General features: G+C 43.3%; 1 protein-coding gene, 1 long non-coding RNA gene and 1 other non-coding gene across 3 annotated transcripts; 1 reads left to right on the top strand and 2 right to left on the bottom strand.

Moving 5' to 3' along the window:
• Nucleotides 1-1,287: 1,287 nt before the first annotated feature.
• LOC122429614 (60S ribosomal protein L10-like) lies at nucleotides 1,288-1,824 on the bottom strand. The gene has a single exon (XM_043450082.1). It carries the CDS (start codon nucleotides 1,748-1,750, stop codon nucleotides 1,340-1,342), a length of 411 nt encoding a protein of 136 aa, XP_043306017.1. The 5' UTR covers nucleotides 1,751-1,824; the 3' UTR covers nucleotides 1,288-1,339.
• LOC122430207 lies at nucleotides 1,701-1,835 on the bottom strand. Its single transcript, XR_006266286.1, has one exon. It is a non-coding gene; the product is annotated as a small nucleolar RNA SNORA70 (small nucleolar RNA).
• Nucleotides 1,836-14,233: 12,398 nt separating this feature from the next.
• On the top strand, nucleotides 14,234-17,698 carry LOC122429767. Its single transcript, XR_006266131.1, has 3 exons — nucleotides 14,234-14,294; nucleotides 16,059-16,179; nucleotides 17,639-17,698. It is a non-coding gene; the product is annotated as an uncharacterized LOC122429767 (long non-coding RNA).
• Nucleotides 17,699-22,630: the final 4,932 nt, after the last annotated feature.

Genomic DNA, 22,630 nt, shown 5'->3' with positions numbered 1-22,630 from the left:
AGTCACTTAGAGTAAAAACAAATTAAAGGAAAGTTTGAATCAAGAAAAAGTTAAGTAGCATAAACTTTTTCTCCCCCCGAATGATTGCAGGGTTTGGTTTATGGCTCGTATGCCTTGCTGTATTTGCATCTGCACAGTTCAGTGTTAGGTTCCTTTCCTGGAATTATCCTTCACTGTGTTCATAAGGACTTCTCATAGTCTGCTTGGAGACTGATCTAATTAAGTATGGCACCTAAAAAAGGCAACACCTCTCCAACGAAGGGCATATGACTTTTAACTGGATTAGGAAGACTTGAAGCCCACCAAAACTTGGAATTTGCTATTGCAATGGCATCACATGAGGTGAATTCACCGAATTAACATCTGGGTATGGTTATTTTGTTTTCATCTGGAATATTCATTTTTAAAGTTTGGCCCATGCTTCCCACTTATTTTTCAGAAGGTATATAAGATTCCAAATACTTGAAGCAACCCATGGTGGGCTCCAGCCTGTCTCAGTCCTTGGAAAGGAAATACAACAGAAACTTCTATGGGCTAAGTCACACCTGAAGAATTTGAGCAAATGGCAGTCTGAAGGGAGATCCGATTGATACTAATTACTTAGCAAGGACATTCTTTATATAAACCACAAAAATAACCTTTAATCCAGTTCCAGGAATTCTTGTATATTTCTGTATAATGTTGTCTAACAAGCCATGATTTGTGTGAGGGCTGTTGCCATGATGACGTAAGAAAGCAGTGTTCATGAGAAAGAACAGCCATTCTCAAAGAGCATTTCACAGAAAGCTGATAGGAAATTAATATGGGAAAAACAACTTTTAAAAGTTCTTGCAGTCAAAAAGTTTGGCAAATACCAGGTGAAATTGAAGGTAAGTGTGTTTTTCTACTAATGATATTTTAGAATGTTCAGTGATCTATTGTGTATTGTTCCTCTCCAAACTTATTTGAAGATCACCCTTTTCTCTGACATCCATCTTTTCCTTGATATGTGTCCTCATGTTTTAGATCCAGTCACCAACCACTCAGACATTCATCTTTCTCATTTTAAAAATGGAGTAACACTGTATATCATGAGGTTAATATGTTGTTGTTGTTCAGTTGCTAAGTCGTGTCTGACTCCCTGCAACCTCATAAACTGCAGCAAAAATTAAGTTTATAAATATACATAATTGCCTTATAAATGATCAAGTATAATACAAATCGCTGCGTTGTTAGGCATGGGCGTAACTCTGGTGGTAAAGGTTAAAATATTTCTCTTCACTTCTTTTTTTTTTTTTTTTTTTTGACAGGAAATAGCATTTATTGGTGAGCGTGATTAAGGAGGGAACAGAGCTGATGCTCATGAGTGCAGGGCCCTCCATTTGTCCAGGGAACCACGATTAGGGATGTATTTGACCCCACAGCCGTCCAGGATGAGTCGCTTTTCTGCCACCATGTTCTCAAATTCATCCGCATTGAACTTGGTAAATCCCCACTTCTTGGAGATGTGGATCTTCTGACGGCCAGGGAACTTGAACTTGGCCCAGCGGAGGGCTTTAATCACATGCTCCTTGTTCTGCAGCTTGGTGCGGATGGACATTATGACCTGGCCAATGTGGACCCTGGCCACTGTGCCCTGGGGCTTTCCAAAGGCACCGCGCATACCTGTCTGGAGTCTAGATTGAGAAACAGCAGGCCAGTCATGAATGGCCACTAGCAAGAGTTGTCTCCAAGGTCCCTTAGGGCTACCTGTACAGGCAACAGGTTGCATACACTACCAAGGAGGCTGCTGTCTGCAGCCATTGCACACTGGGCCCCCATGGGGAAAAGAGCACAGTCGGCTTAATTGACTGCAAATCTCTTCACTTCTTTTGCTCTTTTTATAACTGTCTACAACCCTTCACAGCTTAAAAGCATGAAAATGTTGCTTTTCTGAACAACCTCATCTCTGATTGTGCTACTTGGACCTCTGTTTCCCATGGTTCTATTCACAGGTTCATCACTGCGGCTCTCCTTCCAAATGCTAGTACATATGTGCACACAGCATTTTCCAAAATGTGAACTTTGGGGGAAACTCAGAACTAAACAATGTTCAACAGGTGTGAGATGTTTCATTTCAGCAGGATGTCCCAGAGCCTTCATTATGTTTAACACTGTGAGTCTCCAAGAGGAAACTCCAACTTGCAGTATGTTTTCTAAATTTATCTTACAATGGAGCCCCTCTTATCCTGGAGATCCCAGTGATCTACAGAACGCACTTTTGGAAATGCTACTTTAGGCTTGGTGGACATGAAATGGCTTCTCTGCTGGGAAAGGAGTGTCTCAGGGACTGTATCGTTAATAATCTCACATTGTCCTTTGAGAGTCTAAGAAATGGCATTCCGTGCTACAATGCAGCAAAGCTTGCACCTGGAAACACCTCTCCTTGAGATACAAAATACAGAGAAATTATATACAACTGAAAATAACTCTGTGTGTATGCTGCTGGGGCAAATTCTGGACCAAAAGATAAAAAGAGACCAAAAAGAAAAAAATCCCTGATTTCCATTCCTGAAGAGCCACGAGCCATGGGTGTCAGGAGCAAAAGCATGCACTCAACACCACAGAGTGAAGGCGGACAAACACCTAAGCCATCCCTCCAGCCTGACCCCCAGACATACCCCTACCCTTTCCTCATATAAGGAATGAGCTCACACCCTCTCCAGAAGAAAGCAAGGGGGGTTCCTTGTTTTCATTTTCTCCTGCAGCCAGCAGAGGAACCCTAATAGAGCCTTGCCTGAATTTCTTGTCTGGTCTCTAGTCAATTTCTATTGATTGGGGAGGGCCAAGAAACCCTGGTTGGTATCACTTTGATATTGATCTGGAGTTTAAGTGGGCTATGACTCTTAATGGGAGCTAAATGTGCCTCATGTACCCAAGTAATTATATTACCATCAAAGCATTTTGACAGTGTCACAGCTAAAAAATCTTTCATAGACAGCAAAATCTGAATAACCTAAATTTCCCAGTGTACAAAATGCCTGACTATATTGAGTTTTCTGGCTAATTCAGGTTACTTTAGGTGTTAGAAAAAAGCGAGGGGTAGGGAGCCTTCCCTCATAGTTCAGCTGGTAAAGAATCTGCGTGCAGCACAGGAGACCCCTGTTTCAATTCCTGGGTTGGGAAGATCCCCTGGAGAAGGGAAAGGCTACACACTCCAGTATTCTGGCCTGGAGAATTCCATGAACTGTATAGTCCATGGGGTCGCAAAGGGTCGGACACAACTGAGCAACTTTCACTTTACTTTATTCAGTGATAATTATGCAGTCCTACAAAAGTAGAGGGTTCTGGAGGTTTGTTTTGATTCTCCTGATGCCTGACTGAGCCAGGAAAGTTTTTTTACAAACCAACGAAATCTTGTTTTTTGGACATTTGTGTTGCATTATTTCATTCTTTTTATGGCTATTATCCCACTGTATATGTGTACCATATCTTCTTTATCCATCCCTCTGTCAAAGGACATTTAGGTTTCTTCCATGTCTTGGTTAATGTTAACAGTGCTACAATGAACACTGGGGTGCATGCATCCTTTTGGATCACATTTCTTTCTCCAGAATATGTCCAGAAGTGGGATTGTAGGATCACATGGTAGCTCTATGTTCGGTTTTTTAAGGAAACTACACTGTTCTCCATAATGGTCGTACCAATTTACATTCCCACCAACAGTGTAGGAGGGTTCCCTTCTCTCCACATGCTTTCCAGCATTTATTGTTTGTGGGTTTTTTTGATGATAGTCATTTTTACTGGTGTGAGATGATATCTCATTGTATTTTTGATTTGCATTTCTCTAATAATTAGGGATGTTGAATATTTGCTCATGTGCTTCTTGGACATCTGTATGTCTTCTCTGGAAAACGCCTATTTAGGTCTTCTGTCTTTTTTGGATTGAATTGTTTGCTTTGATGATATTGAGCTGCATGGGCTGTTTGTAAATTTTGGAGACTAATTCCTTGAAGGCCACATCATTTCAAATATTTTCTCTTAATCTGAGGGTTGTCTTTTCATTTTGTTTATGGTTTCCTTTGCTGCGCAAAAGGTTTTTAATTTAGTTAGGTCCCATTTGTTTATTTTTGTTTTTATTTCCATTACTTCTAGGAGACAGATTAAAAAAAAAAATATTCCTGCAATTTTTGTCAGAGAGTGTTTTGCCTATGTTTTCCTCTAAGAGTTTTAGAGGGTCCAGTCTAACATTTAGGTCTTTAATCCATTTTGAACTTATTTTTGTGCATGGAATTAAAAATATTCTAATTTCATTTTTTCACATGTAGCTGTCCTGTTCTCCCAGCACTGTCTCCTCACCGGTGTATAGATAGTCCTTGGACAGAAGGCTACCCTCACCCTCTCCCACTCCACCCCAAGCCCCAGGCCACACACAACTGGATCAGGGTGAACAGCTTGTTGGGGCAGTCTGAGCAAGGGTCAGAAAAGAATTTTCAGATATGGAGCGTTTCAGAAGGGAGTGAGTTTATTAAGAACAAAGAGCAGAGATAATTGGGCGCTGCCAGTGCAGTGGGCTGACCTTCTGACAGACCACGGGGAGGCAACAGTTTTCTCGGGTTAGTAGCCAACTTTTATAGCCTCAAGACAAAGAAAATTTCTGCTAGAAGGTTGGCCACTATAGGGTGTTTACTGGAGCGGGCATCTTTGCCTAACTGGGAGTCAGGAGGCTTGTTAACGAAGATCAGGGCAGGTAGTTTGGCAACGGTTGCAAAGGGGCTCAGTCAGCTTCAGAGGTGGCCTTGGTTTGGGATCCACAGCTGTGGCCTTGGTGTAAGGCCACACACCTGTGGCCTGGGGGCAGGGCTCAACACAGCTCACACGATCCTGTCCGATCAGAATGTGAAAACGAAAGCTAAAACTCTGAGCCAGTTGGACAATGATGAGCAGCTGCTCTTAAAAGTAGTATTGGGGGAGGAGGGAGAGGAGGGAAGGGGGCTGGTCCTAGGCTAGAGTGCTCATATTTTGAAGACACTTTCAGACTGTAACTGTTACACTGTTGCAATTTATTCAAGACTGCTCCCATACATAATGGACAAATTAAGTCCTTTTTGAAGCATCTATTCCATCTAGATATTTAGAAGTGCCAGATGTATGTTAAATGTGTGTGGGGGGTGTTAATCACTCAGTCATGTCTGACTCTTTGTGACCCCCATGGACTGTAGCCCTCCAGGCTCCTTTGTCCCTGGGATTCTCCAGGTAAGAATACTGGAGTGGGTTGCCATTCCCTTCTCCAGGGGATCTTCCTAACACAGGGATTGAACCCATATCTCCTGCATTGCAGGCAATTATTTACTGTCTGAGCCACTAGGGAAGCCCCAGTGTTATGTAGAGGTAGTAAAATATCACTTTGTGATTATCTTTTTGCTCAGATTCCTAGGAAGCACTGTCTCTGGGAAACTTAAATATTAAACCTCCTCTGTGAGCAGTGTATTGTTGCCTATACTTGTTCAGTGGTTTGGAGGAAGTGAGAAGGAAAGAATTGCAAAACATAATATGGACATACCTGGACAGTTTCAAACGAAACCACTTTTTTATGGTATGTGCATTTTGTTTTGCTAAGTATATAGTATATATAATGGACAAATGAGTCCTAATTTTGCAACATCTAGTCTCTAGATGTTAAAGAGGTTGCCACCGTATGACACAGTAGGTAGTAAAATTAGCACATTTTGTACACTTAGTGTTGGAATTCACAGGAAAGCTTGTTTTCTGTAAATGACTTTCGAATATGAATTTGTTCAACCACCTCTAAGTAATACACATGCCTGAACTTGTCCACTGGATTGGCGGTGGAGAGAAGGAAGTGAGAGAAGAAATGGTTGTATTTAAAAGATACCTCAGATTATAACCATTGTTACATGTGTGCAATTTTATTTAACAAAATGTGTACATAGTGTAAAAGTGGACAAATAAGTTATTAATATGAAATATCTAGTCTCTCTAGATATTTAGAAGTGCTTGACACATTTTAAAATGCTGTTAAATAACTTCTTATAAATAGCTGTTAAAAACTGATGGGAAATACTGTCTTCGGAAATGGAATTGTTAAGCCTCTTCTCTGAACAGTATACTCTGTGCTTTTTTATTGGGTTGAGGGAGGTGGGAGGGAAGATTGCAAAAGATACTTTGCCAGTGTGTACTAGATTTCAGCTTACCATTGCTCTATATGTTAAATGCATTTCACTTTACTGTATACATTAGGTATATACTGGACAAATTGGTCACAATTTTAAAATATCTAGTTTCTAGATTGAGGTTGCCAAGGTATGACAAAAGTAGGGTTAGTAATCTAACACATTTTGTACACTTTGTGTTAAAATTCACTGAAAAGCCATCTTCTGAAAAGGACCTTGGAAATGAAATTATAAATCACGTCTAGGTAATACATGTGCCTGTACCTGCCTACTTTTGGATGGATGGTGAAAAGGAAGAATTTGGAGAAATGAAGGGTTCTAGACTAGAATGTTCCTTGGTAGAAGACACTTTTGGATATAGCTATTGTTACATGTGTGTGGTTTATTCAACACTATTGTGTATATAGTGGACAAACTTAAGTCCTTATCTGAAACATCTAGTCTTTCTAGATGTTTAGAAGAGCACAAGTTATGTTAAAAGTAGAGGTAGTGAAATAACATATTTTGCATATATATATATATCCTTTTGTTAAAATTAAAATGAAATATTGTCTATTAAAAATGGAATGATTAAAATGATCAAAACATCTCTCTGAGCAGTACACATTATTTTATTTGTGCTGATTCAGGGGGGAAGAAGAAAGTGCAAGGGGGTTATACCAGTATGTTTATAGTTAGGCAAGATTAACCATTGTCACATATGTGTCTGCATTTTGTTTTACTTTAGCTGTGTATATAGTATTCATCCAAATTTACAGCATCTAGTCTTCCTAGATGTTAAAGAAGTTGCCAGTGTATGACAAAATTAGCAAATAAGTACATTGTGTACACTTCATGTTAAAATTCATAGGAAAGACTCCTGAAAACAATTGGCAGATGTGAAATTGGTAAAATCCCCTCTAAGCCTCACAGAAGCTTATTAGACTTGTCCACTGGGTTGATAGAGATGAGAAGTGAAAGGGCTCTTGGCCAGAGTGTTCCTGTTTAGATGGTACTTTGAGACTAGCTTTTGTGTACAGTTTATTCAGTGCCATTATATGTAGGTATAGCAGACAAACTTAAATTCTTGTTTGAAACATCTAGCCTTTCTAGGTGTATAAAAGTACACAATATATTTCTAAAGTAGAGAGTTAAAGTATCAGCTTTGAAGTACTTTTTTCTGTTCATTCATAGGAATGGCTGTGTTTGGGGAGTGGAATTGTTAAACGTGCATTTTGGAGAGTAAGCTGACTGTTTACTGTGTGGTGGGGGCGTGGGGGCGGAGCAGGAAGGAAATGCAGAGAGAAGGGCTCGATGCCCATCAATCTTTGGGCTGTTCGGACTGTCTAGCCATTGTTCTGTTAGTTATCATCACTGTGTATTAAAGAGTAATCAAGTCCTACTCTCTGGAGGATGAGAGGAGACTGAGGCAGGGAAGAACTGAAGCACTCCAGCCAACAGCCAACCAACACTGAGAACCAGAGCCGCTTAGCAGGTTCAAGGCTGACCACACACGTGAGGGAGGCAGTCAAGACCAGAACAAGCCAGGATGGCCCAGGCTGAAGTGCTGCCCCGCTGAATTGGCACTGAAGAAATGGCTGTTGTTTAAGTTGCCATGTTTTGGGATGGTTTGTTACACAGCAATAACTAACCGACACAGGAAAATATATGTAGAAATAATTCAAGTGATATTTTAAAATCCGTGTCAGGCTTTTAAACAGCAATTATTTATGAAACATTTATATCTCACAGAGGAAGCTAAATTGTCATTTAACATATAGTATAATTATGTAGTCAATTTCTTTTGCTTGATGTAACCTTTATATATTTCTAATTCTCAATAAATGTGTTGAATTGAATGGTACAAAAAACAATAAGCAAGTCTAATGCTCAAAGTGTATTAAAAGGAGAGGTAATAAAATAACCCTTACTAAATGCCCTTTTATTGGTATTTAGGAAGAGCTGTGTCTTCTGGGGGTGTCTATGTTAAGCCACCTCTTGGAGCTAGATGTAGTCCAGTACTTAGTCTCTGAAATGCTGGAGGCGGGGTAAGAGGAAGGATGAGGGGAGGACTCCCTGGCTAATATTGTCACATCTAGAAGACAGCTTTAGATTATAATGATAGGTCTGTATGTGCATTTTTGTAAAGTACCTATGTTTATTGTGGACAAGGTTTATTCTTTATTTTGCAACATCTAGGGATTAGGTAGTTAGAATAGGAAACGGGAGTCCAAAATGGAGGTGGCTAAAAGACAAGGAAGGGAAAGGCCCGCAAAAATAGAACAAAGGAAGTTCCGAGGACAGGAGTGAGGACCTCAGGTAGAACAAACAGCACTCCTAGCTAGCCCAATTTACATAGGGCAGGCCCAGGGGGAGGAAAAAACATATAAAAAGAGGAGTCAAAGGGCTGGGAATCGTTCTCTCTCTCTCCTGCGTGCTGGGGCGCTCTTCTCTTTGCGTCTTTGGGTCGACATGCCCTCACGCCTCGAAGATGGATTTTCCTGCTATTTTCTAAATAAAATAGAGCTGTAACACGGAGCTGTAACACTGACTTGTCTAAGAGCTATAACACAGTCTGTCCAAGACCCAAAAGCTGTGACACGCTGAGGGTTTTAATGTCCATCACTCCAAATCTTTGTTGTGATGAGACAGAACCGAGGAGCATACACTCCCCTGACATCTATGGTGCCATGACTCAGGATTAACCTGGCTGAAACAACCTCAGCGCGGCCCCTGCAAGGAGGAGGCCAAGCACAGCAGGAGCCCAACTCAGCGAAGCTTCCACGGTAGGAGCAGACGCGAAGAAAACCCAGCGCAGGGGGAGTGACAAGAGGCCCATCGTGCTGGAAACTGGGACACCGAAAAAACGAGCTTAGCAGAAAGCTCACGTGACTCACTCTCAGACTCCAGAAGACCTCCGGTTAAGGTAAGAGGACCTCACTCCTATGGCTGGAGGGGCATATGCCTAACAAAATCCTAATTCCTCTACAATCTCTCATTTCTGTTTCCTCGAACCACCCCCCGCCCCACATTGCAAACAGACAGGTGGCAGTGGGTGCAATTGAGGCACTCTAGAGAGGCTACTCTTTGGTATGTCCCAAAGGCACTATCTGCTGAGCCCCAGTAGCTGTTACCCAAGCTGGTGGGGGTTTTTCTGTCCTTAATCTTCTCTGTGCCAAGGATCAGGCCAATGAAAACTGTAAGCACAGGTCAGGTATTTAGCAGATTTTCCAGCAGGCTATGAAGGGGATTCCTTGGCATGTTTTTCTCACTGCTTTTTCCTCCTGTCCTTCAGCTCCCTCCCAGGACAAACCCATGAAGCTCAGGCTCTGATGTCTCATTGCAAAAATTCAGTGAGAGACAAAGCTATAGGTAAGAGGTAGATTTGTTAAGATTCAGAGAGAAGCACCACACTCTACAGGGTACAGGTCATGGAATGTGGCCTGGCTAGGCTTTGCGAGTGGGGTGAACTCAGATGCTAATGAGTGGGAGGATCATTCCAACCATTGGGGAACCACCCACTCCTCCCTCTTTTGACAGTGCCTTAGAGCTGTCCTGCCACCTCTGGGTGTGTCTGTCGGTTTATAGATTGGGGATTAAAGTTTTCTTGAATCTGACTTGTCATCTTGGACCCAATTGATTTTAATCAGTTTACATTATGCCCTTGTGCTATGTCGTTCTTTCAAAGGTTGTGCCCTGCCCCCTTCCCTCCTGTTTCATGCTCTTTTCCTGAGCCCCTCCAGGCCCACAGTGTCGCCTCTACAGTCTTCTAGAGGGACAACCAGAAAATAGATGGCCCTTGGAAGGGAAATACTGTATAATATCCACCCCTCTAGATATTCAGGCTTTCATCTTCCATGTTTCCCACAACATGTGCAACACCAGCATCTCCCACTGGACCCCCTCGGGTGAGTGACAGGCACACAGTGCCTGCTAGAAGTCCATCAGTTGGCATCCCTTCAAAGGCAATTGGGCTTCCAGGGATAATGTTTGCCACTTTGGGAGTTAGCCCTGCAGGCCGTTTGGGCCCAAATCCTTACCACCCTTCTCCTAAAGTTACAAACATACCCTTGGATCAAATCTCCACCCCACTTTTATGGAACATCTGGTCTGTTGCCTCTTACCAATTTGTTCTTGAGCCAATTACTAACTCCTACAATTATGACCGTGACCCCTTGTAGACAATATTGCTCCACCCAGCCTATTATTAAAATACCCTAATGCCCTTAACCTGGCCAGATAACCCACTCCTTTGTCGTTACTTCTGTTATTTCCTAGAGTGGGTCTATGACATTTCATTGACCCTCCTAACCTGCTCTTAAGGAGGAACTAGGGGAAGAAATCAGTGACTTACAGCCCCTTAGAGCAGTAAGAGGATAAGGCTTATGACTGTTTCACTGTTTCCCAGTCACAGGGCACAGGCTTGGATTGCTTTACATCATGATATTTATTCCCATCCATGGTTGACAAACCAGCAATGAGTTAAGATTCAGTTCAGTTCAGTTCAGTTCACTGACTGATGCTCAGTCGTGTCCGACTCTTTGCGACCCCATGAACCGCAGCACGCCAGGCCTCCCTGTCCATCACCAACTCCCGGAATTTACACAAACTCATGTCCATCGAGTTGGTGATGCCATCCAGCCATCTCATCCTCTGTCATCCCTTTCTCCTCCTGCCCCCAATCCCTCCCAGCATCAGGGTCTTTTCCAATGAGTCAACTCTTCGCATTAGCTGGTCAAAGTACTGGAGTTTCAGCTTCAGCATCAGTCCTTCCAATGAACACCCAGGACTGATTTCCTTTAGGATACACTGGTTGGATCTCCTTGCAGTCCAAGGGACTCTCAACAGTCTTCTCCAACACCACAGTTCAAAACCATCAATTTTTCGACACTCAGCTTTCTTCACAGTGCAACTCTCACATCCATACATGACCACTGGAAAAACCATAGCCTTGACTAGATGGACCTTTGTTGGCAAAGTAATGTCTCTGCTTTTTAATATGCTATCTAGGTTGGTCATAACTTTCCCTCCAAAGAGTAAGCATCTTTTAATTTCATGGCTGCAATCACCATCTGCAGTGATTTTGGAGTCCAAAAAATAAAGTCTCACACTGTTTCCACTGTCTCCCCATGTATTTCCCATGAAGTGATGGGACCAGATGCCATGATCTTAGTTTTCTGAATGTTGAGCTTTAAGCCAACTTTTTCACTCTCCTCTTTCACTTTGATCAAGAGGCTTTTTAGTTCCTCTTCACTTTCTGCCATAAGGGTGGTGTCATCTGCATATCTGAGGTTATTGATATTTCTCACAGCAATCTTGATTCCAGCTTGTGCTTCTTCCAGCCCAGTGTTTCTCATGATGTACTCTGCATATAAGTTAAATAAGCAGGGTGACAATATACAGCCTTGACAGACTCCTTTTCCTATTTGGAACCAGTCTGTTGTTCCATGTCCAGTTCTAACTGTTGCTTCCTGACCTGCATACAGGTTTCTCAAGAGGCAGGTCTGGTGGATGGTATTCCCATCTCTTTCATAATTTTCCACAGAGTATTGTGATCCACACAGTCAAAGGCTTTAGCATAGTCAATAAAGCAGAAATAGATGTTTTTCTGGAACTCTCTTGCTTTTTCGATGATCCAGTGGATGTTAGCCATTTGATCTCTGGCTCCTCTGCCTTTTCTAAAACCAGCTTGAACATCTGGAAGTTCACGGTTCACGTGTTGTTGAAGCCTGGCTTGGAGAATTTTGAGCATTACTTTTCTAGCGTGTGAGATGAGTCCGAAATGCAATACTTGGATGCAATCTCAAAGATGACAGAATGATTTCTGTTCGTTTCCAAGGCAAACCATTTAATATCACGGTAATCCAAGCCTATGCCCCAACCAGTAATGCTGAAGAAGCTGAAGTTGAACGGTTCTATGAAGACCTACAAGACCTTTTAGAACTAACACCCATAAAAGATGTCCTTTTCATTATAGGGGACTGGAATACAAAAGTAGGAAGTCAAGAAACACCTGGTGTAACAGGCAAATTTGGCCTTGGAGTACGGAATGAAGCAGGGCAAAGGCTAATAGAGTTTTACCAAGAGAACGCACTGGTCATAGCAAACACCCTCTTCCAACAACACAAGAGAAGACTCTACACATGGACATCACCAGATGGTCAACACCAAAATCAGATTGATTATATTCTTTGCAGCCAAAGATGGAGAAGCTCTATACAGTCAGCAAAAACAAGACCAGGAGCTGACTGTGGCTCAGATCATGAACTCTTTATTGCCAAATTCAGACTTAAATTGAAGAAAGTAGGGAGAACCACTAGACCATTCAGGTATGGCCTAAATCAAATCCCTTATGACTATACAGTGGAAGTGAGAAATAGATTTAAGGGACTAGATCTGATAGACAGAGTACCCGATGAACTATAGACGGAGGTTTGTGACATTGTACAGGAGACAGGAATCAAGACCATCCCCATGGAAAAGAAAAGCAAAAAGGCAAAATGGTTGTCTGAGGAGGCCTTACAAATAGCTGAAAAGAAGAGAAGCTAAAAGCAAAGGAGAAAAGGAAAGATATTCCCATTTGAATGCAGAATTCCAAAGAATAGCAAGGAGAGATAAGAAAGCCTTCCTCAGCGATCAGTGCAAAGAAATAGAGGAAAGCGACAGAATTGGAAAGACTAGAGATCTCTTCAAGAAAATTAGAGATACCAAGGGAACATTTCATGCAAAGATGGGTTCGATAAAGGACAGAAATTGTATGGACCTAACAGAAGCAGAAGCTATTAAGAAGAGGTGTCAAGAATACACAGAAGAACTGTACAAAAAAGATCTTCATGGCCCAGATAATCACGATGGTGTGATCACTCACCTAGAGCCAGACATCCTGGAATGTGAAATCAAGTGGGCCTTAGGAAGCATCACTATGAACAAAGCTAGTGGAGGTGATGGAATTCCAGTTGAGCTATTTCAAATCCTAAAAGATGATGCTGTGGAAGTGCTGCACTGAATATGCCAGCAAATTTGGAAAACTCAGCAGTGGCCACAGGACTGGAAAAGGTCAGTTTTCATTCCAATCCCAAAGAAAGGCAATCCCAAAGAGTTAAGATTACAACCCCTTAATCCTACCCAGCACTGGTCACACTGGAGACCTTGGGGATGCCCACTCCAGTCCGGGGGTCCCAGGAAGTCAACCTGTCTTGACCTGCCTAGGGATCTGGTCCTCAGAAGGTTGTCACGCCTCAACCTGCTCTGGGATCCGCCAGTCCAGGGGTCCCAGGAGGTCGTCACGCCTCGACCCGCCCAGGCACCCAATTTTTGGGACACAGTCACGCCTCGACCTGTCCGGGGATTCAACCTCTAGGAGGCTGTCACGCCTCAGCCAGCCTGGGGATCTGCACCCTGACCTGGGGACACCTGGCTCTCAGGTTACAACAGTACTGGGTAGGATAAGCTTCAGAAAGACTCTCCCTAAGGAAGTCCACCCATGGAAATTGAAGGAAGTCTATTACTTGTGGGACTGTGCCCAGTCTCAGCAATAACTCAGTAGCCCAATGAGAACACCATTGCCTTTCTGGAAAGGCTAAAAGAGGCCCTCCAAAAGTTTACCAATCTGGACTTAGACTCTTACGAGGGACAGGTGATTTTAAAGGACAAATTCCTGTCCCAATGTGCATCAGATATCAGAATTAAGTTACAACAGCTACAGCAGCAGGACTCTGCTGCCTCTTTAGATGAGATGATCCAGACAGCCACCCCTACCTTTTATAACAGAGAACAGGAGAAGGAGGCCAAGGCCCAGGAGAGGGAGAGAAGGAAAGAGACAAGGCATGCCCAGATGCTGGCCGCCCTCCAGGGAAGCCCTATGGCACACCCCGAGTCCTTGAAGGACAAGGCAGAAGGCAAATGCCTAATCTGTAGACAGGCGGGGCATTGGGCCAAAGAGTGTTCAAGCTGTGACAAGTCTCCTAAAATGGCTTGCTACAAATGCCATCAACTGAGACATTGGGTGGCACTCTGCCCTCAGGACTCGAGAGCCTCAAGGTCATGCACCAAGCCTTCCCTCATGGATGGTTCAACAGGACTGAAGCAGCCCGCTCCAGGCAGCCCGCCTGTCACAGAGAACCATCACGGGGCTGGAGCCAAGGGTGCAACTGGATGTGGCAGGTAGGTCCGAGAATTTCTTGGTCGACACACGGGCTACCTACTCTCTCTTGATCTCCTACTCCGGAGGCTTCTCCTCCCAAACCTGTACCATTTTGGGTGCTACAGGAAAAGCAACTACTAAAAGATTCACCCACGCACTTCTTTGTTGCTGGGATGGACAAATATTTTCCCACCAGTTTCTGGTGGTCCCTGAGTGTTCTACTCCCTTAATGGGAAGAGACAGACTCACTAAACTGGGGACCACCCTTGTGATGGGAAGCTTTTCAGCCCCTAGGGCCCTACAGCTTCTGGTTACTACTGAGGAACCCATGACACCTTCTCCAATAGAGAGAGAACAAAGACTATGGGAGGACAAAATTAACCCCCAGGTGTGGGACCCGGGGATTCCTGGACGAGCCCACCAAGCTGAACCTGGTCATCATTGTCCTCCGAGATCCCACTCGGTTTCCTAACCAGAAACAATATCCTTCTCAAAAGAGAGGCTCAGAGGGACTACAGCCTTTAATAAATAAATTCCTTGCTTGTGGGCTATTGGTCCCCACCAATTCACCATGTAACACCCCAATCCTCTCAGTAAAGAAAAAGGATGGAACCTGGCGAATGGTTCAAGATCTCTGGATCATAAATGAAACTCTAGTCCCCCTCCATCCCACACTACCCAATCCCTATGTAATCTTGGGAGAAATCCCACCCAGTGCCAAGTGGTTTACAGTCTTGGATCTCAAAGATGCATTTTCTTGCATACCACTGGCTAAAGAACCCCAATATATTTTTGCCTTTGAGTGGGAGGCCCCAGGAGAAAAACACCAACAGATGACTTGGACAGTATTACCTCAGGGGTTCAGAGATAGCCCCTACTTGTTTGGACAGGCCCTTAGCCGGGATCTCCTAGATCTGGACCTGGGACCTAATGGGAAAATATTACAATATGTAGATGACCTACTAATCTGCTCTCCAGATGAGAAAAGTGCCCAACAACATGCAATTCAGGTTCTAAACTTTTTGGCAGAAAGGGGATATAAAATCTCCCATGCTAAGGCACAGATGGTCGAGACAAAGGTCACTTACCTGGGAGTTCAGATTACACATGGGTCCAGGAGGCTGTCCTCTGATTGGGTACAAGGAATCCTCCAGTTGCCCTCCCCCACGACTCGAAAACAATTGCAAGCTTTCCTGGGGCTAACTGGGTATTGTAGACTCTGGATACCCAACTATGGTCTAATTGCCCAGCCCTTATATGAAAGCTTAAAGGGACAAGATGATTCAATCCCACTGATGTGGGGAACTCCTCAAAAGAAGGCAGAGGCTACACTAAAACAGGCCTTAACTCAGGCACCTGCCTTGAGGTTGTCACACCCAGTAAAAGCATTCCAACTTTATGTCCATGAAAGAGAGGGAATAGCCTTGGGAGTGTTAACTCAAAGGTTGGGATCTGAGCCCCAGCCTGTAGCTTGCTTATCCAAGAGTCTTTATCCAACCGCCCGAGGCTGGCCCCCCCGCCTTCGAAATCTTGCAGCTATTGCAATCCTCATAGAAGATGCTTTAAAACTCTCCTTTGGGGGCAAACCAACTATTTTGCCAGCCACCAAGTAAAACAACTCCTAAGTGGGAGAGGCCATTTATGGATGTCTGATCAAAGAATCCTCAGATATCAAGTAATGCTGATGGAAAATCCAGGCCTGACTATATCCCCTTGTGAGGTTTTTAACCCAGCCACCCTCTTGCCTACCCCTGAGGGCTCTTTCCCCTTTCACTCTTGTCTAGAAACCTTGGACCACTGGACAAAACCCCGAGAGGGATTGTCGGAAGATCCTCTAACTAATCCTAAGGAAATCTGGTGCCTCGATGGAAGCAGCTTTGTCTTGGATGGAAAAAGAAGAGCTGGGTATGCAGTAGTCTCCAATTTTGAGAGCAGAGAGGCTAAATCTTTGCCACCAGATACTTCAGCCCAATTAGCTGAGCCCATACCCATGACTCAAGCTTTAGAGTTGGGAAAAGGAAAAAGAATAGCCATTTACACTGACTCCAAGTATGCCTTTCTGGGGCTACATGTACATGCTGCTATTTGGAAAGAAAGGGGCCACTTGACCACCCGATGGTCCCCAATCATATATGGTGATCAAATCCTTAGATTCTTAGAGGCAGTCCATCTGCCCACTGAGGTTTCAGTCTCCCACTGTAAGGGACACCAAAAAGGGAGCACAGAAGTGGCACAAGGGAACCAAGCAGCTGATCAGGCAGCTAAGAGGGCAGCATTACAGAACAATGACCTAATAGGGGTTGCCACCCTAGTTCCACAGACTAATTTGCCAGAAACTCCTTCATATACTGAAGGTGAGACTCTTAAAGCTAAGAGTGAGGGCTTTCAAGAAGATCATATGGGGTGATTCCACAAGGGGAGGCTTCTTTTTCTGCATGGGAACCTCCAATGGAAGTTGGTTAACTCCTTACACGCCACCACTCATTTAGGAGAAAAGGCCCTCCAAAGATTACTAGAAAGATCCTTCAGAGGAACAGGCATCCAAACGACTGTAAGTCAAGTGGTCTCCTCTTGTCCCACTTGCCAAGTAAACAATCCCCAAGGAGTTCAAAGGTCCCTGCTGGCCCAGCCCATCCAATGACATGGGGCCTACCCAGGAGAGGACTGGCAGATGGACTTCACCCAGATGCCAGTTTCTCAAGGGTATAAATACCTATTAGTCATGATAAATACATTCACAGGATAGATTGAAGGCTTTCCCACCCAGACTGAGAATGTTGAGGAGGTGGTAAAACATCTGCTCCATGAAATCACTCCAAGATTTGGTCTGCCCAGGTCATTACAAAGTGACAATGGGACATCATTTACTTCTAAGCTCACCCAAGGGGTCTCTAAAGCATTGGGCATTACTTATTATCTCCATTGTGCCTGGAGATAGTCTTCAGGAAAAGTAGAAAGAGCCAACCAATTCTTAAATCGGTGATAAAAAAGATAGCCCAGGAGACCTCCCTGGGATGGAAGAAGGCTTTACCTATAGCTCTCCTCCACACCTGTATTGCCCCTAAGGAGCAGGTTGGTCTTAGTCCTTATGAGATGCTATATGGGAGACCTTTTGTTTGTGTCAATGACCTCTTCCTAAATCCAGAGGCTCAGACCCTCTGGTCTTATACCATGGCCATTGGGCAATTCCAACAGTATACATACTTGTGGGGAGTCAACCAGGACCCAAAACATTCTAAAGAGTCACCACTATATGCTCCAGAGACTCAAGTGCTAATTAAAGTCTGGAAAGCTGGGTCCCCAGGGGCTCAACTCCAGCCCACATGGAAGGGCCCCTACCCTGTAACACTTTCTACCCCCACAGCAGTCAAGGTACCAGGACATGACTCCTGGATTCACTACTCATGAACCAAGCCATGGAATAAAACAGAAGAGGACACTCAATACACCTGTGAGTCCCTGGGAGATCTCAGATACCTATTTAGAAGTACAAATGAGTGCCATTCTAGTGAACACCCCCAAAATCTGGTTTCTGGGGATAAGATTTCTCAGGATAGCTCTAAAGAGCCAACACAGCTTGGCAGAGATTGTACTCCAAAACAGACAGGAGATAGATCTTCTGATCCCTGAACAAGGAGGGACTTGAGCCATCCTGGCGATGTGAATTTGGAATTGACTAATGCCCCTACTAGTCCTTGTTATGCCATATTGATGCTGCTTATGATTGTTCCAAGTATTGTCAGTTGTCTAACCTGTTTTGTCTCTGCCCAGGTCAACAAGCTACAACATGCAGTGCCAGTTCAGCAAAGATATAAAACTACAGCTGACCACAGAAAATATCACTCACCCTTAGAAGGACACTTCTATGAGGACTCTGAGGCTTGAGCCTAGCAAGAGGGGGAAGCCCAATAGCCCTCGCCATCCCAGTTCAGCAGGAAGTAACCAGAAAGACCTCGAAGCTCCTATTCCCAAAGAATTGGGCCTCCCACCTCTTGAGGGGGGACTGTTAGGTAGGTAGAATAGGAAACAGGAGTCCAAAATGGCGGTGGCTAAAAGACAAGGACGGGAAAAGTCCACAAAAATAGAACAAAGGAAGGTACAAGGACCTGAGTGAGGACCTCAGGTAGAACAAACAGCACCCTAGCTAGCCCAATTTACATAGGGCAGTCCCGGGGGAGGAAAAAACATATAAAAAGAGGAGCCAAAGGGCCAGGGGTTGCTCTCTCTCTCTCTTTCTCTCTCTCTCGCGTGCTGGGGCGCTCTTCCTTTTGCGTCTTTGGGTCGACATGCCCTCATGCCTCAAAGATGGATTTTCCTGCTATTTTCTAAATAAAATAGAGCTGTAACACGGAGCTATAATGCTGATTTGTCTAAGAGCTATAACACGGTCTGTTCAAGACCTGAGAGCTATAACACGGTCTGTTCAAGACCCAAGAGCTGTGTCACGCTGAGGGCTTTAATGTCCATCACTCCAAATCTTTGTTGTGATGAGACAGAACCGAGAAGCATACACTCGCCTGACATGGGCTTTTTAGAGGGCTTCTCTGGTAGCTCAGCTGGTAAAGAATCTGCCTGCAATGCAGGAGACCTGGGTTTGATCCTTGGGTGGGGAAGATCCCCTGGAGAAGGGATAGGAATGTCCTGAGGTGAAAATGTATGATAAAAAATAGAGTTAGTGAATTAACCAATTTGTAAATACCTGTGTTATGACTAAAAAAATAAATAAATAAATAAAGCAGCATCTTGGACATGGAAGTGTTAAACCATCAGGACTTGATCATTATGTTGGCAGCAGAGGGGCAGAAGGACATATAAAGGGAGGGCTGTTTTGGACTTGTTCACATTTCTGTTTTGATGATAACCACTGATGTGTGTGCATCTCTTGGCTGTACTATAAGAATGCATTGTTAAGAAATTCTGTGGAGACATACCTCCTTGCTAATACTTCAACAATACTTCAACTTCAATACTTCAACAAGAATCCTCTTAGAAGCATTATACTTTGTGTACCCTGTTGCTTTGCATCTCATTTTTCATTGAACATTAAGGGAATGTAGTATTTTACTTGTGATTCTTTATCTAGAGACCTAGTGCCAATTTTGTCTTTTCTGAAATTTTTGTCAACAAGAAAGGCATGATTACACTTTTTCCTTACAGATTGAGTTGGTATAGCGTATTCCTGGTTATCAAAATACTCATAGCTTTGGGATTTCGAAATGTTAAACGTTCATGATGTGTGGGGAAAAGCATGATACATACTGTATGATCCTAATTACATAAAAATGGAAACTTAGTTGTGAAAATACACAACTGAAATCTAGAAGGACACATCAAATGGTCAACTGCTTGTGATTATAGACGACTTTGTTTTTTGCTTCTTGTGGGGTTTTTTGTTTGTTTGTTTCCTGTTATGTACATGTTAACTTTTAAGAAATAAATGTTATTTTATATAAAAGGAATATTTCTTTTGGGCCTAGGGATACAAAAGTCACAAGCCAATGAGAGCAAATAATTCATTTATTAGGAAATGGATACAATCACCGTTAATAAAGACAAAAATAAAATGGCAATGCAAAAAATAGAGGAAAACAATAGAATGGGAAAGACTAGACATCTCTTCAAGAAAATTAGAGATACCAAGGGAACATTTCATGCAAAGATGAGCTCAATAAAGGACAGGAATGGTGTGGACCTAACAGAACCAGAAGATATTAAGAAGAGGTGGCAAGAATACACAGAAGAACTGTACGAAAAAGATCTTCACGATCCAGATAATCACGATGGTATGATCACTCACCTAGAGCCAGACATCCTGGAATGTGAAGTCAAGTGGGCCTTAGGAAGCATCACTATGAACAAAGCTAGTGGAGGTGATGGAATTCCAGTTGAGCTATTTCAAATCCTAAAAGATGATGCTGTGAAAGTGCTGAACTCAATATGCCAGCAAATTTGGAAAACTCAACAGTGGCCACAGGACTGGAAAAGGTCACTTTTCATTCCAATCCCAAAGAAAGGCAATGCCAAAGAATGCTCAAACTACCGCACAACTGCACTCATCTCACACGCTAGTAAAGTAATGCTCAAAATTCTCCGAGCCAGGCTTCAGCAGTACATGAACCATGAACTTCCAGATGTTCAAGCTGGTTTTAGAAAAGGCAGAGGAACCAGAGATTAAATTGCCAACATTTTCTGGATCATCTAAAAAGCAAGAGAGTTCTAGAAAAACATCTATTTCTGCTTTATTGACTATGCTAAAGCCTTTGACTGTGTGGATCACAATACACTGTGGAAAATTCTGAAAGAGATGGGAATACCAGACCACCTGACCTGCTTCTTGAGAAACCTGTATGCAGGTCAGGAAGCAACAGTTAGAACTGGACGTGGAACAACAGACTGGTTCCTAATAGGAAAAGGAGTATGTCAAGGCTGTATATTGTCACCCTGCTTATTTAACATATATGCAGAGTATATCATGAGAAACGCTGGGCTGGAAGAAACACAAGCTGGAATCAAGATTGCTGTGAGAAATATCAATAACCTCAGATATGCAGATGACACCGCCCTTATGGCAGAAAGTGAAGAGGAACTAAAAAGCCTGTTGATCAAAGTGAAAGAGGAGAGTGAAAAAGTTGGCTTAAAGCTCAACATTCAGAAAACTAAGATCATGGCATCTGGTCCCATCACTTCATGGGAAATAGATGGGGAGACAGTGTAAACAGTGTCAGACTTTATTTTTGGGGACTCCAAAATCACTGCAGATGGTGATTGCAGCCATGAAATTAAAAGACGCTTACTCCTTGGAAGGAAAGTTATGACCAACCTAGATAGCCTATTAAAAAGCAGAGACATTACTCTGTCAACAAAGGTCCATCTAGTCAAGGCTATGGTTTTTCCAGTAGTCATGTATGGATGTGAGATTTGGACTATAAAGAAAGCTGAGCGCAGAAGAGTTGATGGTTTTGAACTGTGGTGTTGGAGAAGACTTTTGAGAGTCCTTTGGACTGCAAGGAGATCCAACCAGTGTATCCTAAAGGAAATCAGTCCTGGGTGTTCATTGGAAGGATTGATGTTGAAGCTGAAATTCCAATACTTTGGCCACCTGATGCAAAGAGTTGACTCATTTGAAAAGACCCCAATGCTGGGAAAGATTGAGGAGAAGGGGATAACAGAGTATGAGATGGTTGGATGGCATCACTGACTCAATGGACATGAGTTTGTGTAAACTCCGGGAGTTTGTGATGGACATGGAGGCCTGGCGTGCTGCAGTCCATGGGGTTGCAAAGAGTCCGACATGACTGAGCGACCAAACTGAACTGAAAATGGCTTAAGCAAGATGGGAGATCTTGGCTTTCTCCCTAGATAACAGAACATCTCTCTCTCAGGCAATAGTCTGAACAGAAATAGTCCAGACTTGATGTAGCAATTCCTCATTGCTAGGCCCCCAGGCTCCTATCCATCCTCCAACTTGCATCACTACAATCTTCATGGTTCAGACAGGAGGATGAAGGAGGGAGAATGCCCCTTTCTATAACCACAAAGTTGCATACAATGCTTCCCCACCAAACCAGACCTTGGTCACATGGCCACACCTGGCTGTAACAGAGTCCAGAAAATACAATTTTACTGAGAGGCATATGTCCAGCCAAATGCTAGGGTTTTGTTGCTAAAAGCAAAAAAGGCAGAATGGATATAACAGAAGGGTTTAAAGCTGAGGAAGGAGGTGCTCAGAGAGAAATAGCAGCCAGGAATCCCCACATGTAGCAAGAAGCAGAAATGACACAGGGAGAGACAGAATCAGAGAGCCACAGAGGGGGTGTCTGTGACCTCCCCATTGCCGGACATCTGTGTGTCCTCACTGTGATAGAAACCAGATTCTGTGAAGTTCTTCTGTAGCCCTTCATAGAGCCTCTTTGTTTCTACAGCTAAAACGAGTCAATTTATGTTTCTTGAAATTGAACTAATGCAGATAATATTTATTGCATTTATTGCATTCCCATGCCAGGGAATTCCCTGGCAGTCCAATGGTTAGGACTCCGTGCTTCCACAATAGGGGTATGGGTTCGATCCCTGGTCAGGGAAGTAAGATCCTGCATACTGTACAGTACAGTCAAAAAAATAAATAAAAACTTTAAAAAGGTTTTAAAGTCCAACCTAGACAGCATATTAAAAAGCAGAGACATTACTTTGTCAACAAAGGTCCATCTAGTCAAGGCTATGGTTTTCCCTGTAGTCATGTATGGATGGGAGAGTTGGACTATAAAGAAAGCTGAGCGCAGAAGAACTGGTGCTTTTGAACTGTGGTGTTGGAGAAGACTCTTGAGAGTCCCTTGGACTACAAGGAGATCCAACCAGTCCA

Source organism: Cervus canadensis, chromosome 28, assembly GCF_019320065.1.
Source record: "Cervus canadensis isolate Bull #8, Minnesota chromosome 28, ASM1932006v1, whole genome shotgun sequence".
In the NCBI taxonomy this organism is placed as follows: Eukaryota; Metazoa; Chordata; class Mammalia; order Artiodactyla; family Cervidae; genus Cervus; species Cervus canadensis.
This window is presented reverse-complemented; position numbering and strand designations above follow the sequence as displayed.